This window comes from Perca flavescens, chromosome 19 (genome assembly GCF_004354835.1).
Source record: "Perca flavescens isolate YP-PL-M2 chromosome 19, PFLA_1.0, whole genome shotgun sequence".
Taxonomy (NCBI): Eukaryota; Metazoa; Chordata; class Actinopteri; order Perciformes; family Percidae; genus Perca; species Perca flavescens.
The window spans coordinates 27,372,470-27,391,577 of NC_041349.1; the positions used below are offsets into that span (position 1 = coordinate 27,372,470).

The 19,108-nt window shown below is 40.8% G+C and overlaps 1 protein-coding gene across 2 annotated transcripts in view; it reads left to right on the forward strand.

The window, feature by feature from the left end:
* nrxn2b (neurexin 2b) overlaps positions 1-19,108 on the forward strand; it is a 760,536-nt gene that overhangs the window by 226,964 nt on the left and 514,464 nt on the right. For both annotated transcript variants that reach the window (XM_028564156.1, XM_028564158.1), the window contains exon 5: positions 19,031-19,048. In XM_028564156.1, coding sequence (XP_028419957.1) covers positions 19,031-19,048 — 18 coding nt within the window. The remainder of the gene's footprint in view (positions 1-19,030; positions 19,049-19,108) is intronic.

The window sequence follows — 19,108 nt, forward strand, 5'->3', positions numbered from 1 at the left end:
ACAATTAAAATTACAAAGTAATACAAAAAATGAAGTGCAGATAGGTCACGTGTTAAGACGGGTGATTGGAACGGAGTTATTTTAACATATTAGACCTAAGAGAGCGAGCTGAAAAAAATATGAAGTAGCTCAGCCACGTATGCAGGTGCCTGACTGTGGAATGCTCTATATGCAAGAGTGAGAATTTTAAACTGAATCCTATATGCAGCAGGGAGCCAGTGAAGAGACTTAAATAACAGCTGTAATGTGAGACAGTCTATTAGACCCAGTGAGTACTCTTGCGGCAGCATTCTGGATTAACTGAAGGCGATCAAGAGCAGACATACTAAATGAAGAGAAAAGTAAATTGACGTTGTGGTGTGAACGTCAACCATTGCTCTGCGACGGGAGCACCTCATATTTACACGACGCTGGAAACGCCAGCAGCATGACGAGGCGCTGAGCATCTGATCTGCCCTGACCTCTGCACGTTTAAACTTTTTTTACCACAAAGACCTACCGTCACATCATGTACCATGTTCAAGTGCTGAACAACAACAATGTAGGAGAAATGAATTAAGCAAAGGCTGGCATGTTTATTTCCACCGATATTCTATATCATAGATACAACCAGATGCAACCAAGTTTATGGTGTTTTAAGCCCCCAACGTCATCTGGGATTAGGCAATGGTTAGGGTTAAGGTTAGGGATAGGTGCCTAGAAGTCGACGGTCGCAGCGCTGTCTTGGAGTCGACGTTTGGGGCTTAAAACACCATCAAGCTCAAAAAATGCTGCGCCTCCAAAGCGCTATCAAACACTATCAAGTGCTACCATTTGTGCTTTTTCAGAGAAGCGCCTGCCCTTTTTTATAGTGGGGGGAAGCTTTGGTGGACACGCAACCTTATTCAGAAACCTGTATTACTCTTCTCAGAAACAAATAAAAAATATATTTTTATGCCCTGTCCTAACATTTTACTGAAATTGTGAAATATTTTCTTGCCCAACACCTACGTTATTCTTTATAATCATTATAATTAATCCTCTTCTTACACCAAACCTGTTTCTTCAATGATAGATGGGGGGGGGACAAGTAATAGTAACAACTAATGTCACATTCACAATAGTTAAAGAGGTTATTGTGGTTTTTGAGGGCAGTGTAAGGGTGGATGCAAACTTGTTAGTAGGTGTGTATGATAACATGTATCTAAGAAAATCACTCATGACTCACTGTCCTCAATGATAAACTACTCTTACTTTTAAAAGTGGCAGTGAGAACAACACTGTTTATCTGATCAATGTCATTCCACAACAAATCAACCATTTTGTCACACTGCAATGTAAGCCAACATGCATGACTAGAGTTTAAACATGAATAGAAACAAGACCACCAGTATCATAATAGGAGCACACAAGCTCTACCGATATGTGCAAACAAAATGAAATCAAAAGGAGGTGAAAGGTACTTGTAGCTTTTCTGCGTATGCATTCAGTCTTTATCTGCACAAAGGGTCATACGGGTTAATTAGGAAAGTGCCTTACACGTGTAACATAAAATTCATGAGAGTTCTTCAAAGAGAAAAATGAGCTGTGTAATAGAGCAAATTGGTTAAATAGATGTAGCTGAATTGACTTTTAACACTGAATGAGATCACAGTGGCCCGAATTTACGAAATGAACATATGACAGAAAACAAGCGTAAAAACGGCTTACGGTCATTGCCACGCAAATCTCACATCAAGTTTGAACTTGTGTACGCAAGTTTTCGAGTCAGTGTGGACTTGCGGTGCAGCATATAATCAGTTTAACAGGAGAAGTCATCAGCTGATCACTTATCAACAATGGCAGACCTGGCTCATTTAGAAGACCTCTATGCGCTGGTACAACAGTGCACACGTACGCGCACGGGCCACTACTATACACTAGATATGGCCCGATACCATTTTTTGTTTCCCGATACTGATACCTGAACTTGCGTATCGGCCGATACCGAGTACCGATCCGATACCAGTGTGTCATATATTGTATTATGTTATAACAACTGTATACTACTATCCCTGTATGGATGTGATATGACTTCTATCTTTGTTGTTCGGCCTGGCTCAGGTTAAACTCTTTGTGAAACATGAACAAACACAAACAATGAATGCCACAGAACTTTCTTTTATTATCCAGTTTGACAGTCAGTTATAACGGAAAAAGAAAACATAAATAAACTGCTTTAACATAGTCTGCCACATTGTTTTAGCTTGGGGGGTTCTGCACAACATCGAGCAGGAAAACAGGGTGTAAATGTAGTGATGGAGCCGGATGACCCGATGCCTAGAGAGCAGTGTCCAGCACAGCCCCAACTGGGGGTTATATGAAGGAGACAGGATATTATTCCTCGCTTTTAAACGGTATAGTGTTATGTTTGGCAGTGATACTCAATACAGGAAACATGACGATGCACAACATTTTTATTTATTCTTCAGGTTTTCATTTGTCTTTTAAAGTGTTGTTAATGGCCAATTCAATTTTATTTACATCAGTGGTTCTCATCCTTTTTTGTGCCAGCGCCCCCCTATCCATTATCCAGGTCCCTAACGCCCCCCCATCAAATATTATGTATGTTAATTGCCCCGAATATTAATGATTATGCCCTAATATAGGCCTATTATTGTTGTTACTATTGTTATCAAAAATAATCAAAAAATCAAATTGAATGACAAAACAACACATGTATTAGTTTCCCAGGTATCAAAAAAGCCATGTGAATAGAAATTATATATTTACAGGTTTTTAAAAAAAATGCAACCATTTGACATTCAAATTAAATAACAGCAGCCAATCTAGCCAAGACTAGATAACATTCAAACTATAATTAGGTATTATCAAAAGGCCTGCTGCATGGTGTGAACCTCAGCACCTTTAGAAGATGACTATAATTTGAATGTCCTTTTTTGTTTGTGAAGTGACCTTGGGTGTCATGAAATGCGCTTTAAATAAAATGTATTATTATTATGATTATTATTATTATTATTATTATTAAAAAAAACTAACAGTAGCCAATCAGAAACAGCTAGCAATTTAACATTCAAATCTAGTTTTCATTCAAATCTAAAATCGAATTGTTCCAACGGAAAACAAGCTGGCACTTATCAAGGGGTAAAAGCAGAAGACGCACGCACACACACACACAGAAAAGTATTTTGGTGATGACAAACGACTTGAAGAACGACACCTACTGCCGAATGGAAATAAGTTTACAACCTTGAAAGTTAGTGAGAGCCGTTTTTTAGGGTTAGAAGAGTCTAGGTTTGCTATCGCCTGTCTTGCGAGTAAATAGCAGAAAAAACGTTTGGAGAAAATGCAACCCCACATCGCGCTGTGTTTTGTGGAGGTGTGTGAGAGTCCCGTACAGTAAACGGTAACATCACTGCCTCTATCGCTTCCATAAGAAAGTTTTAAAACACCAAACACAAGCCCTCAACTGGCCGGGAGTTTATGGAACAGCTAAATGTTTGCCAAACAACAAAGCACAGTCAATCTCTCTCGCACGTCTATCTTTCTCCGTGAAATGAAGCTGCATTCAGGTACAGTAGGAAACATTGTGTTTTATAAACCATTTGACGAAAAACTGTTACTGTGAAATATAGTCTACTTGTGCTACATTGGGGGGGGTTAAAGAATATAACAGGATGTCGCGGCGATTGCTTTTTTTCTTTTCTTATCTCAACGCAGCTTCACTAGTAGCTACAGAGCTCATTTAAGATGATGCTCTTACGTCCCGTTTCCATGAAGGCAGCACGGAGCTGCGCCAAACAAAGCTTACAGAAGCACAGAAAAGTTAGGATACCCGTCTCGTCCAGTCGCAGTGCTGTAAACTGGCAGCTTTTAATGTTGCAGACCACTTATTTTTGTAGTAGTTTAAGTGTAAACATGTATTATTGTGAATCTTTGGTTAAAACTAGTTTTCAAACAAACGCCCCCCAAGGGCACCTCAACACCCCCTTTCCAAAATATTGCTTCCAACGCCCCCCATCATCTTCTGAACGCCCCTTGGGGGGGGGCGGTACCGCCCCCGTTGAGAAACACTGATTTATAGTATCAAATCATAACAAGAGTTATCTCGAGACACTTTACAGATAGAGTAGGTTTAGACCACACTCTATAATTTACATAGCCCCAACAATTCCAACAATTACAGTAATTCCCTCAAGAGCAATACAAGTGGGCGATTTATTTCTGCTATTGACCGACATATTTCGGCTTGTTTTTCCAGCCCCTGTGCTGTCAGGAGACAGGGTTGGGGTGGTGTTCCAGCACGGGGGGGGGGTGATGAAGGACACGCGACTGGACATGAAAAAAACATGAGTAAAATAAAAGACACTGCATAAACTCCGCTACTGTCTGATTAATGAGGGCCACTGTGTCTCAATCAGAGGTAACTATTACCTTGAACTATGCAATGAAACACCCTAAGTTAGTGAATGGATTTGGATGTGAACCCAATCCCTTTTAAAGATTGGTTGCTACAGTGATGTGAGGTTTGCTTTTTTGTTCTGCGTTCAAGTTAGAGATTTGGGTCGATGCCTTCTCTACTCCCCTAACCTATAATTCCTGCCCTGTATCCACTTATTAATTATTCAGTTTCTGTCTCTCAACCCACCCACCCTACTCCCATCGTGTTGGCTTCAGGATAATCTCATCAGGCTTTTATAACAATAGCCTTTTCTAAACCTGTCGGCCTTTTTCTTCTTCTCCTGCACACTGGCACCTTAGAAGGTGTCGTCGTCGTTTAGTTCCATTAAATGTTGAAATGCATTGCATGGCGTTACAACTGTTGTGAAAATGTGTGTTGTCGGGTGCTGTCAAATACACCTGTGTGCATTGCTTGACAGCACATCAACATTTCACAATCTCTGACAGGATGAATAAACTTAAACAGAAAGGTCCTCTTTCAGGTTTTATGTTTTAGCTTCAAACTAGGCTTGTTGGTGTTTAAGGGAATTTCAAGTGAAACAAGGACTCGAAAAAGGAGGAATTTGTGAGTGAATGTTAACTGTCACTAAAATATATAAACTAAATAAAGACATTGCCACACCAAAAACAAAGACATATTTTCCTGTTTGCCAAGTTTCTTGCTGCTTTACATTCATGCCGTGACACTCGTTCACTGGGATTATCTCAGCACCTCCTCTGAAGCAGTTAAAGATTAACGGTGCAACCAAGCATTTCTGTATATTAACTCTGAAGCATTAACTACTTATGTTTGACCCAATGAGAACAATGGCATTCAAACGTGGCTGACATTGATTAGTAAACCTCCAGATGCCTGAAATGCAGGTCTCAGTCTTCCTCAGTGAATTATTATACATCTTATTAGTAGTGATAAGAGTAAAAGCTGCATTTCTTACTGGCAATGACCTCAAAACATGAGATAATGGAACTAAAAACACATGAATACAACACAAACGTTGTATACTATGTGCATATCTGAAATAAACCCTGATCAATAACATGCTTAAAACATTTATGACCATTACTGAAATGTGTTATGCCCATCAATAGTAGCCAAACATGTTTTGCGTATACCACTGAAACACTGTTATAGTAGAAAATTATACTATGTCAGTAGAAATGTTTACATTTCTTATTTCTAGAGATAGAAGGCCCGATACCATTTTTTGCTTCCCGATTCCGATACCTGAACTTGAGTATAGGCCGATACCGAGTACCGATCTGATACGAGTGTGTCATATATTTTATTATATTTTAACAACTGTATACTACTATCTCTGTATGGAAGTGATATTATTTCTGTCTTTGTTGTCCGTCTGGCTCAGGTTAAACTCTTTGAGAAATATGAACAAACGCAAACAATGAATGTCACAGAACTTTCTTTTATTATCCAGTTTGACAGTCCATTATAACGGAAAAAGAACACCTAAATAAACTACTTTAACATAGATTTTCTTTAGGACTTTATTACGTGGTTTCGGATCGCTGCATAAACTCCAGTACTTCCCGATACCGATACCAGCGTTTTAGGACGTATCGGATACCAGTATCGGTATCGGAACATCTCTACTTATTTACTCATATCCCAAAAGCACCAGCTTCTATGTAAACATGAAGGAGCTAGGCATCTTGTCATTGTTTAATGATCTGACGCAACACAATTCACCACATGAGTTACAACGTGGCAACATTTGATCTTACTTTTACATTTGTAATCTGAAAGGGCTTCTAGATTTGCAAGGCTACCCCTTGTTATCCTACCAATTCATCCTTTAGTATGATCTTATCATCCAATACTTCATCCTAATCATTATGCCCAAACTTTAACTTCCAGTTAGAACCGCTCACTCAATTAAAAAAAAATGTTATCAGGTGATAATAACCTGCAGTCTGCAAGTCTGTGGTTTTGTTAGAGGAAGTAGAGTGAGTTAACTGCTGGGAGCAAGTCATTTAAGAGTACTCCCAACGATTTAGCATTAAACACCTACAATATCGGTCTCAAGATGGCCAGTTAAAAAAAATTATCTGTCAATGAAGCACAACCAGAAATATCATCAAATCTAATAAAATAGTCTAATAAATGGGCCTCATCAGTTGAAGCCATTTATTAGACTTTTCAGTGCTCCTTGTGGGGCCACAAAAGGCTTTATACAGTTTTTGTTCAGTTGTACTCAACACCTGAAAAAAAGTGGTGTAATTTTCCTTTAATTACACTAGAAATTTGGGTTGGGTCTATAAAATGGGGGTTGGTAGAGTTGGTACTCAATTGTAGAAGTGTTTTTTTTTTTTTTTTTTTTTTTTTTTTTTGTCATGTGCACCCACTTCATCAGCCATCTACCATCTGCCTACTCTTGCCCTGATGCTGAAACAATGTTAGGGTGTTGCATCTAGACAAAACAGTTAAGAACAAAGATGGTTCCCTTGACAAAGAAGCCTCTGTGATGCGTGGTGACATTACATGGAGATAATGAAGGTTTGATGCAGAAGTATTGTATTTACACATACTGCTAGGAAAGGAATATGAAAAGAGAGCATACAATTAGGCTTTGTCTAGCCAGCTAACGCAAAGAAAGCCAGGCTCTGTCAAACTTGCTTCATACTACACCCTTGTAATAGATGGATAGATGGATGGATGGAATGACATTATTGACCCCCCACTTATCTGGAATCATGTTTTGAGTACAGCATCAAGTCCTCACTGAGTGCATATCAAGTAATACCATCACCATTTGTAAATTGGCAGTTAAACTAAGTCTCAGTTACAATCACTTTGACCCAGCCAATTAATTGGTAGATTAATCAACTAATACTAATATTAAGTGGATAATTTAATCAAGCAGCAGTGCTTGGCAACAGTAACCTCAGACCATTAACTCGGGTAGAGCATTGCAGCATTAGTCCAATCACATCTAACAGAACAAGCACACTAATCATAAAGGAACAGAGCGGAGGCCTTGGTAGCAGGCCACTCCAGCGTTTATAAAGTACCCTTCTTAACCCATCACAAAGCACCAAAGCATAATAAAATGTTGCTGCTTTGTTGGACCCAGGAGAGCCTTCAAAAAGTCCTTCATGTCGTTATAATATTCTTATACATAGACACAGTCAAACTGTGCCAAATCCTCTGTTTTCCCTTTTAAATACATCCTCTTCATATTCTCTACGTCTCCTTTATCTTTTTTCTTTATTCCACCTCTTTCTGACTTTTAACTTCCCCCACAATTTCTCCATTTATGGCCTTTGTGCAGTTCAATGGACATAGTCTGTTGCATGCATCCTTAAAGGTGCGGTTGGTAAGACTTTTAAAACTAGCTTTCTGTCATATTTGCTGAAACTGACCCTATGTTCCAGTAGAATTACATGAAGCAGGTCATTAAAAAAAACAAAGAAACATCTGGTTCCTCTGGCACCACCTACAGCATGTAGTGCGATGTGCAAAAATCCACCGCTCCCTGTTCAGGTGCACCAATCAGGGCCAGGGGGGTGTCTAACTGCGTGTCAATCACTACTCATGCACACGCATTCATTCTCCCTTGTGGGGAGAGGGACTGAGAAATGTGTCAAAACATTTTTGGCTAAGTCCTGGATCTTCTCAGTCCTACCTACAGCACCTTTAAAGATTCCTTATGACTTCCATTACGCCAATCATGTACCATTCTAACTAGCTTGCCTAACTAGGTTCAAATGAGCAGAAAATACTGTGGCCATATCCAATTGAGCAACTGATTAAATCAGTGTATTATACAGATAATAACCATCTAAAATGAAACCATTGAAAGGCAACATGCACAAATGTTGAGACATGTCAATTATCTAACAACATGTAATACGATTGCTTCACAGTGGACAGGGATACACTGTAATGTTTGGTGTATGTCTTTTATGCTCTTTGCTTTTAGTAATTATAACTTCACCAAATATTCCCTTCTGAAATACAATTTCCTTTTTGGTTTTATCACAATGCAAATGTCCTGATGGACAAAGACAATATCTTTCATCTATCTGAGAGGGAAAAAAATATATATATATTTATATATATTTATCATTTATCCTTGTATGCAATTTCAATTTTCAAAGAAAGGAAAAAGGTTTCAAGTGGTATCTAGTGTTTAGTGTCCACATTTTGCTCTTGAGTTTTGTACTCAGACACTTTCAATGGCAGGCAAAATTACACATTGTTCTTGAGGGGGCTCTTTAATGGCAAATCAGGAAGCACTTTGGTGATTTGCAAGGAAAAAAACAAACCATTTAATGAAATCCGCGATCAAATGTGGATGTTTTTCAAGTGACAGTTTTGAGAATGTAGACATAAAAGCGAGCTTATAACAAAAAAAGAACCAGACCTAAGCCATGCAGGCTCTATACGCTGACACTCAATACTGGAAACCCAGAAAAAGAAGTCCCTCTTACAAGCCAAGGAAATAGTGCACACAGTGAGAGCTGTGAACACAAAATCTGAATATTGAAGCATTTGGTATAGGTTTTAGTTTATGCATGTAGCTTTAATGTGTTTGCCATGTTTATATGCGGATGTGTGTGTTTTTATGCAAGCATGTGTGCGTTTGCATTTGTACTGTCAAGGAGCACTTGACATCAGAGAAGAGGTATGGGCTGAGGGTAGCACAAGGGGATTTGGTGAATTACCAGACTGCAGCCTCAGCATCGAGTCCAGAGGATTAGAGCATGGACTGGGGTCCAGGAAAGAGATGTGCACACGCACTAGGAGAAGGAGATCAGTGTGTGCAGTTTGTGTGTGAAGCATTGGTCAAACACTGGCTTTAAGCACAATCCAACAACTAAGAGGTACCATGTCGTCACATGGTACCTCCCAGTGACCCTCAAGGTCACAGAAAGCATGCTGTGTGGTGTGCCAGTTATAACAGAGTGCAACACACACACTTTCAAAAGCACACTGGATTATACAGGACGTGCAGACTTTTACATGACTTACACCAATGTTTAGAATTTTGGTAAAAGCCATTTTCCTCTCACTGAATACGAATGGATCCTTCCCTTAAATTAGACAAAAATTAGACAAAGATATGTGATATTGGAAAATGGCTGCAGAACTATTGACAGACAGATGTCAGAAGGACGTATCTGCTTTGCATAGCTGGAAACACTATTCTACGTTTCCTTCTCAAAAGCCATTTTATTAATTTAACCCCTTTTAGCCACTGCAGTCTTTTTTTTTTTTCCTCCCACACTGCTCTCAAATAGGGCTATGGTGAGTGTTGCGACCGGCAGTCTTATTTTCTCCTGGGAGAGCCACTCAAGCCTCCTGGCCTCTAAGGGTCCAAAACCGCTCCAGCTGTCAACCCAGCTTAGTCTCTCAACTGTGTCACTGTTACCTGGCAACAGAGCTTTCTCCTGCTTCCCATAAATACAAAAATTAATCATTACATACATAGATTAAGTTAAGGAGATACATTGCCGTGGGAATTGACTGGGCTGGAGGACTTCAAAGGAGCTGTCATTATGATGCTTTGCTCTTTAATCACGTTCAGGACATTGGGTTGCACCTGGACAAAGGATAAACCAAGCTCAGGGGGCAGGTGTTCTGGAGCAGGAACTGCAACAATCGTACTGCCCTGGAAAGGACCCAGGAATTTAATGCCTACCTCTCCTTATTTCAGTTTGGATCCCAGTTGAACTAGGCACACGACCCTAACCTCATGGGCTTGTTGCCAGCTGTGGTTGAAGTAGTCCCACTTCCCCCTTTGAACATGTGGTTGAACAAGAGGTGGTTCCAAAGCAAAAAAGGCTTCACAGGGTGAGCTCTCTTTTTAGACCAGTGGTTATCCCTGTCCCGCCACGTGTCTGCAAATGCATCGCTAAAAGGCTGGGTTGCGGTTGACACTGGAATTGGCTGATTCAAAGTATCCTTTCTGGTGAGCTGGATGCCCCGGGCGCCTTGGGTGTCTGGGGCAAATAACTCGAGCAGAATCAATGTCCAGCCAGGAAGTGAGGACTCCATCCTTATGTGATCAGAGAGATCTGGTGCTGCTTTGCATGGCAGAAGTTAACTGTTTTTTCTTGCCAGGGTGAAAGCACATTGTTTGCTCTTTTTGTCTTTGAAGAACATTAGCCCACCCCTGGGGTAGGTTATAACTGTGCACCCATGGCCTCAGGGCTTACTTTATACCTTCTCTCCTTTCAGTCTTCTCCTGTTATTTCTTTGAAGGGTTTGTAGTGGGGGAGAATAAACGGTGGTTCTACTTTGCCCCAGATACCGTGGTTTTCACTGACTCAACCTCCTTTTCAGGACTCAGTGCTATCATTATTATGATCATTATTATCATTACTGTAATTTTAATTTCATCAATTAGTCAGGATGTTTGTTTTAAATAGTATGGATTCCAATTTATTACCAAAACTCTGCACATGCTAATTTTGTGCATAGTGCATACTGAGTGAGCTGCATGCTTGGCCTACTGGCCTAACCTTTAAAAACATTGACCCTCCATGGGGTGAAGTTGAGTTGCTTACTAATGACTTTTTTCAATGAAGGCAACCTTTCTCTCAGGTGAGCCCTTCTGTAAAGGACATACATCATTTTAGAGTAATTACACTTCTACAGCAGTACCTTACCTTCTCTTGGCTATACTGTCAGAAAACTGTAGACCACAAACTCTCACTACGCATTTGGATATCTCTAGACTTGAAAAGTAACTTGAATCCTTTTGAATCATTCTTACATTGTTATGCATGGTATTTGAGTAACATTTTACCACACACCACATATACAGTATTACACCACTGAAGAGCTTCATTAAGCCACTGTTTTGGCAGGAGTTCTCACCTTTGTTATAATCAAATGTTGTTTTTTCACACTAAAAGGCATTGTTCTCAAATGAAAATCTTGAGCCAATAGAAAGTCCCTGTCTCTATGAATGCCATCTTTTTTGAATGACCTCTCAGCAGAAATGGTGACACAAATGAAATAGAAGTGTTTAAGCTACGTCACTTCAGTGCTTCCAAACATAGAAACAAATAAAACTTCTAGGGCTGCCCCTGAAAGTTGATGCGTCCAATCATCCGTCGGTGACCCCTCAGTCGACTTATACTTCGTCGACTTGTACTTAGTCGAAATACTTCAAGATGACGTTGGCGTTGTATTTTTTTCCTCAGTCAGTGTGCATTACATTACATTTTAATATTCTAGCAGCGTGAGCTGGCTAAACCCACAGGTGGTCTATAGGTATGAATGGTGATGACGAAAAAGTCTCACCCGCAAAGTAAACCAGACGGGGTCAGTGTATCAAGACAGGTTGGGTGGGTTGGCGACATAGCTGCAGCACCCTAAAGCGCTGGGGAGTTTGCGCGGTGACTTGCAAGGAGAGACGGTCAACGGCCCCTCCCCCAGGTGCTGTCAAGCTCAGGGATGGAGCCTTGATCCACACTGCTTTTCCAAACTTGCCTAGAGCCGGTCGCGGTGCACTGCCACAGACGAAATTTGGAGAGAGGAGAGGAGGGAAGCCTCCAACGCCGAGTTGAAGCCCCTAGGCAGACTAAATGGACTGCCACCCGTTGAAAGTGTAAAATATTTTCATTATGAGAACTTTGGAGGTCAACTTGACTGCATTTGACTATGTTAATGGGGTCAAAATCATCTCTGAAACTCATACCAATGAACTTTTGGATTGCCAAACTTACTCACACACAGTTTGAAAGTTAGGTTCAAGCAGAGAACGCTATGTAAAGTCCAGACACTGGCTTATTACTCATTAGGGACATCTTGAGGGAAAATTAAACCGAGGCACTGAATGTCACATGCTGATATCTTCGCCCTGTAACCGATTAAAAGCCCCACTTCAAATGCTGTAGCATGTTGTGTTATTAGTACTTTGCTGGATGAACATTTTACCTTATGTCAAACTTAGTAAAAACTAAAGTGACCGTAGCTTATTAGTAATCTATGTGACATTTTCTATCTGATACTGACTGGTGGTGTCATATAGTTTAGCTGGATATCTGACAGACGATAATGGACATGCCAATGACGCCACAGTGAAAAATGCAGGGAACAACAAATTACTTCTAATTTTAATGTAATAATAATAATTTGTATTTAAATCATTTGAACACTTAGACAAATGGCTGTCGTACAGTTAAAGAGACCCAGGCTAACACTTGATTACTACATTTCAGTCTATATCTTTCTGTACTTCCTTTCTTGCCACAAGTAGACATCAGGGATTAGAGATGGCTATGCATGTTATCTCATTCACTGCCAGTGCAGTACAGAGCAGCTCTAATGTACTGTATGTTGGGGTTCATTTCATCAAAATTGTTTACCAAAAAGAAAGTGTTTATGACAAGTGCAGTGTTTATGAAGAGTGCCTGAAGGCAGTGTATTTCACCTTATAGGATGTTTATTTCACCACATATTTTTTACAATTTGTGTTCCATCCAATTGATATTATTTTTTATTTATAATTTAGTTAGGATTACCATATTCAGTAAAATAACATTTTCTTTTTAGCTTTCAATAAAAGGATTCCTGAGAGCCATTTCGATAGTGCAAACTTCTAGCATGGGATTTTAGGGTGTTTTATTTATTGCACAACTCAGGAGAGCACAGTGGTGTGAGTAGCACACTGCTTCCATCCATTTAGCGTATTAGGTGAAATCCATCAGATCTTGATCAAGGCAGAATGCCAGCAGTTTCCCCGCAGTTTGCTCACTGTTGTAAAACATAAGCACAAAGTCATTCCAATGGTTAGGTTGTCACCACTGTGAGAGAATATGAATATATATTTTCCCTAACAGTCCCTTGAGGATTCAGAAAATGCACAATCATCCTTCCCATTTCCATACTTTGCACACTGCAGGGGGAGACTCTTGTAGAAGCATGCCATTGTTATTTCTTTGTAGATACCATAGTTGCATTTACAATGCAAGAGGCCACACCAAGAGCAGTTTTAGCTATTGTTTGATGTCCGTAGACACAGACATGGTGGTTAGATGAAATATTAATAGTGAAGCAGTTCAGTTCATGCTCAGTTGGAGTTTTTGACAGAATTCATTGATTCCTAATATGTTGTTGATGTTGCTTCACGCCCACTGTCTTTTTCAGAAGTAGCAACTCTGAAACCATAAATGATGTTGTTTATTTGTGGGTGCAAGTTAATAAAGCTGTAAAGCAAAGAGAGTGTAAAATAGAAATCACAAGGGCTTCTCATTCATTCAGGAATTTGGAAGATCTTCAGTTTACTCTCAGAAACCTACACTACCTAAACATATTCGGTTTTTATTTTCCAATTCTTTAAAAACAAAAATTGTAATGTGATCAGCTGTAAACAGTTAGTTTCAAACTCCCAGTTGAGATGATGAGCGAATCACTGAGACACCTAAGTGAAGTGGAGCCATTGTTAACACTATTTGTTACACCTGTGCTGTTTCTATTATAAACGTTATAAAGTTACTGTGACAGACGTCCAGTTAGTTGAAGGATGAAGGAAGAGCAATCGAGAGCAGATCGATAGACAGAGTTGAGTGGCGCAGATACACAGGGCTCCTCTTCAGCCAATCAGCGCCTACGTTTTGGAGCACAGTACCAGCCATGAAACAAGGAAGAATAAATTCAATTTCAAATTATACTATTCAAATTCAGTTTTTCAATGCAAATTATTCAAGTTTAGCAATTCAGATTCAAATATATCCATCCATCCATCTTCGTCCGCTTATCCGGGGTCTGGTTACGGGGGCAGCAGCTCTAGCAGGGGGACCCCAAACTTCCCTTTCCCGAGCCACATTAACCTAACCTGACTCCGCCAGATGGATCACTTCGCATTTGCTCGGCATATCCATCTGGGAACTTTCCGTTGGAGAACTTTTGGGAAGGGGCAAAAATACTGGTTAGCTGATTGGATAAACCATCTGTCTATCACCATCTATGTTAGTGATAGACGGGCCAAATCAACCAATCAGATCAACGAAGCGTATGAAAATACAACCACAAGCCCCTGCTACTGCAGGCAAAGCATAGCTCGTTAGCTCAGCAAGCAAGCAACATGTCGGTAAAGGATATTTGGGGAATTTACGAATAAAAGACACCATTTCAGGTTACCGGTCCATATTCCAAAAGAAGGATCCAAGAGAAAAAAAGCATTAGCGAGCGGCTAACAGAATTAGGGCTACCGCTGGCTGAAAATACTGGTTAGCTGATTGGATAAACCATCTGTCTATCACCACCTATACCCGCCTCAAAACCAACGCTGATTGGCCCAGTCATTTGGCGAACGGCTCCAAATTTTCTCTATCTCAAGATGCCAGACTGATCTGCGAGTGGAAAACTGGAGCTCCCAAGATCAGGACGGTCTCACGAGGCTAACATTAACCAACTCCAACTGGGGGATCTTGAGGCGTTTCCAGGCCAGGTTGGAGATATAATCCCTCCACCTAGTCCTGGGTCTTCCCCGAGGCCTCCTCCCAGCTCAAATATAAATATTGCACATATTTCAGCCCATAGCCTGACAGCTATGGTGGTGCTGAGAGAGAAGTGTGGAGTAAACAGCAGACAAGGGTCACTACTTCTCGGTTTTGAGACTGAGGGCTAGATTTACTAACACTAGCGCAGTTTGCGCTGCGTCTGTTTATGCAAGTTTGGTAATAGCGCACGCTATGCTTCCACATTTTGCGTAGTATTTATCAACCCTGACACCCATCAGGCAATCAGCGTCTTTCTCCGCCCACTATACCGTAAATTGCGCTGTAGCGAAGCGGTACTTATGCTATGATATGGCTGAGTGCAGACTGCAATATTCCCACTGCTGATGCTATGACTGTTTGAAATGATCCTGATGCCAATATTTGTAATGTAGCGAGGAGTTTAACAACTGCTGGAATGGGATGTGAACGCTGAGTGGGAGATTCAATTTCATCTTTGATTTCTTCCAGTAACTCTAATATTGCATGGCTGCTTGATCTGTAACGCTAAATGATGTTGTGTTCACTGACAAAGTGTGATTCTTATGTTAAAAACAGTTTCAGCCTCGCCTATGTCTTCGTCTTGCTCAAATTACTGTTGCCATTTCACCAGCGGCATAAAGGTCTACGAGGAAACTCGATTGCGGCTGGTTCAGACCTGCTTTTAAGAGGCGGGGAATTTCCCCCGCAGAATAGAGGCGCGCTCTTACTGACAGTCTTTGTAAATACCAGGGAATATATAATTAGGCACACTTTGCGCTTATCCTCCCACCTTTTTGGGTGGAACTCCCACTTTCCCCACGACCCTCCCACGAACGCATATTGAAAGCGCAACTTGTCTCTTCTCGTTCATATGGCAGACAATCTGCTATTTTACTCAAGTGCCCCCTGTTTGTAAATAGCCCACATCGGTTACATCCGTCTTTGCGACCAATTAGCGCCTGGAAACAGGCGCAAACGGCTTGATAAATCTAGCCCAGAGTTGCCAAAACCAAAAAGGGGGTGGTCAAGGGTCCTTTTTTCAGCTTGCTTTTACAGAAATAGCACTCTACGGTCACAAAAAGTTACATGCATTGTTCCGGTGAAATAAGGGGTATCATGCGGTGTAGACAGTGTGGGGAAACAAGGCTGGGCCTCATGAAATACTGAGCACCCCCCCAAACAGTTGATGGAATCCAACTGGGGTTATTTACTACACTACAGAGGTCACTATAGACTTTATAGCTCTGTCCCTGGGTCCTATCAGCGCTCCAGAATGATATATCATCAATAAAATATGGCCACCCCAGCCCTGTGTCCCACGCTGTAAAGATGGCGTGACTGCCATAACTTTATATTTGTACACAGCTGCCATGAGATGATATTACATGGGAGCACCTATGCTGCTCTGTACGTCGTTGTCTCCTCTGGTGTGCTCAATATGGCCTGGGAGAAGCGGAAAGGCATGATGGATGAGCTATGTTTGTCAAACTACCTCTTAATTTGCTATCTTTGGTTCTTCGTCCCACACATACACACACCCACTCACCCACTCCATACTTGTCCCCATCATTGGCTATGCCCCCATGTGTGAACATGTGAACATGTTTGTTAATGTCAGAGCAAGCAGGGCAGCTGGTGCCACTCGGGAGCTTGAGATCTTTGTCAAAATCCAGTATATTAACAAACGAGGCCTGGGAGACTCAGCCCTATTGATTCCGTTCATTCCTGGCTTCTTCATCCACCGCTGTGGACATTTAAACGGTGTCTCAGCTCTAGCCCCTGGATTGTAGATCAAGAACAATGTCGATACTGCAGAGCAAAGTGCCCTGTGCTCCATCTGCTCTGGCTGGGGTTCTTGCTCTGTTCCATGTGTTGGGACTGAAGAAGCTTCTTTTCACCTTGGACATCGAGTGGTAGCCATCTCGCCAGTAACCAAGGCAGCCTATCCTGGGCCAGTTTGTTCATGGCTGGCAGTGATCTACTTTAAGAGAACTCTAACCAGCAGCTCAGTGGATTTGAGTGAGCTAATTAAATTTATCTTTGTATGTATCGAAGCAGAATTATAAAACACAGAGCCAATTAAAACCCTTTACATTTAGTTAAAGGTTCTCTTATTCCCTATAAGGTTAAAAAGAAATCTTGTACAATATCCACTCAGTGCATCAGATATGGCACTATACATGATGTAATGGTGTCAAACTACATTGCATTTAAGTTAATTATTTATTCAATAGTGCAAGGTTGCACACAATACAGTGTCATCTTGTATTTTCCTAAAAAATATTTTGTCTCTTAACAAAGGGGCTATAAATGACAGTCATAGTCTGGCCACCGTTCGTCAGGACAGAATTATCAGCGGTGCTAACAACGCTAGCAGTGCTAACAATGGCAGCAGTAGAGCTAATAGTGTTAATGGGGGTTAGCTCACTGGACGACCTAAAGGGAAACTGCAGGGTGTGCGTCAGCTTCTGTGATGACGCTGTCCTGCCACCGTGGGTCAGGCCAGCATTATCCGAGGTAAACGCCATATAAGTTCCGCTCTGCCACACACGCCTGGCATGCAAATTTGCGTTTCCTAGGACGGCGAAGGTGTGACTCGCCCTACTCTGCCTCTGATTGGCTAGTACTGGTTACCGTCATTGGTTAGGTTTAGGCATTGGGAGTAAGATTGGTTAGGGTTAGGTACAGATACCAATCAGAGGCAGAATAGGGCCTTTGCCGTCCTAGGAAAAGCCAGTTCGCGAATGGCACGGATAGTGCGCAGTGCAGAGCGGCGATGATTAGCTAGCCAGTGGGGCATAAACACAAAGGGAATTAGGGATTAATGTTCTGAATGTTGTATATAGCCCCTTTTAAGGTCAATAATCAAGAAGGATAAAAAAATACCAAATAATACAATCAGTTGTCATCTAACATCTTATCACACAGCACAGACTATGTTTTATGACAGAGAGACACTAAAAAAATAAAAATTTTACACATATGTCCTGGAAAAGTGTGCATCTAGTATAATGTTCAACAGGTCACTAACAAGAGGACACATGGGTCCAATACAGCTAAAAAAATGTGCAGCATGTGAGACCTTCTACTGTGTATACAGCCCAACTTCTCTGAGATTTTGTTGTTGCTTTTTACAAGTTAATTGGATGGACCTCCACCCTGAATTGATTAATGACTACTGCGTGCTTGCTTTAATACCTAATACCTGCCAACAGCTCCAGTGTTGAATTAGGAATTTGACCAGACAGCATTGATCAATATTTCAGATGAAAATTATGCATTCTTATTAAATCTTTTTTTCCATTTTTGAATCACCTATTGAACATTGGAAGGAATCCAAAAGGAGTATTAGACGGGCTGTGTTCCTCTCTTATTACGCAGTGTGGTGAGGTATTGGGTAGACCTTTCAATGTCTTTTTAACTTGCTTCCCCCTCCGTACCTCTCTTTCCTTCTCTTTCACAATCCATCCCATTTGTAACTCTGACAGTAACTGTGTGTGGTGTAAAGTCTACCTAACCCATCATCGGTCGATGTGCCATGTCATTCTTCCAGGAGGTAGAATGCTAGGCCTAGTCGGATGTTTGTTAAAAGTTATTAGATACTTTTTTGTATTTATTATTATTCCTCTTGGCTAGGTTGCTTTTGTTCAAAAGCTTAATTGGATAATCTGGTGTTTTAAAAGTCACGAACACTTGGTAAACGCAGCTAGGGAGAATATATATTTTTAAAGAACCTGACAACACAGTCTTTTTTAATGAGTTTGAGTCCTAGGAGTAGTTATTTGCCGAGTATAGAGAGGAGGAGAGTGAATGTCAAGAAGTGAGCTGTTGCCTGAGAACTCCTCTTTTGACCTTTTTAGACTTGTTTTATAAATAAAATATAAATCAACATCCATGGTAGTTGTTTTCCTCCACCATCTAATTTAGTAGCTCTGTTGAGGCTTATGTGTGGAATAGCACTCTGGTAGAAATCTAATGCTAATTGCAGTCTGACTTTTCTTTTGTCCCTCAGTGCTATTATATCTATTTTGTCATAACTACAGTTTCTTTTGGTGAGCAGGTGAACATGTGACAATTGGCTTTGCTCTTTGAACTGATCCGTCTTTTCTTTTTCTCTCTTCTTTTTCATCCTCTACAGGTGACTCCTCTCAAGTCGGTAAGTCAACTTATTTTTTATCATTTCCGCCACTTATCAGTGTTTATTTTATATAGCTTT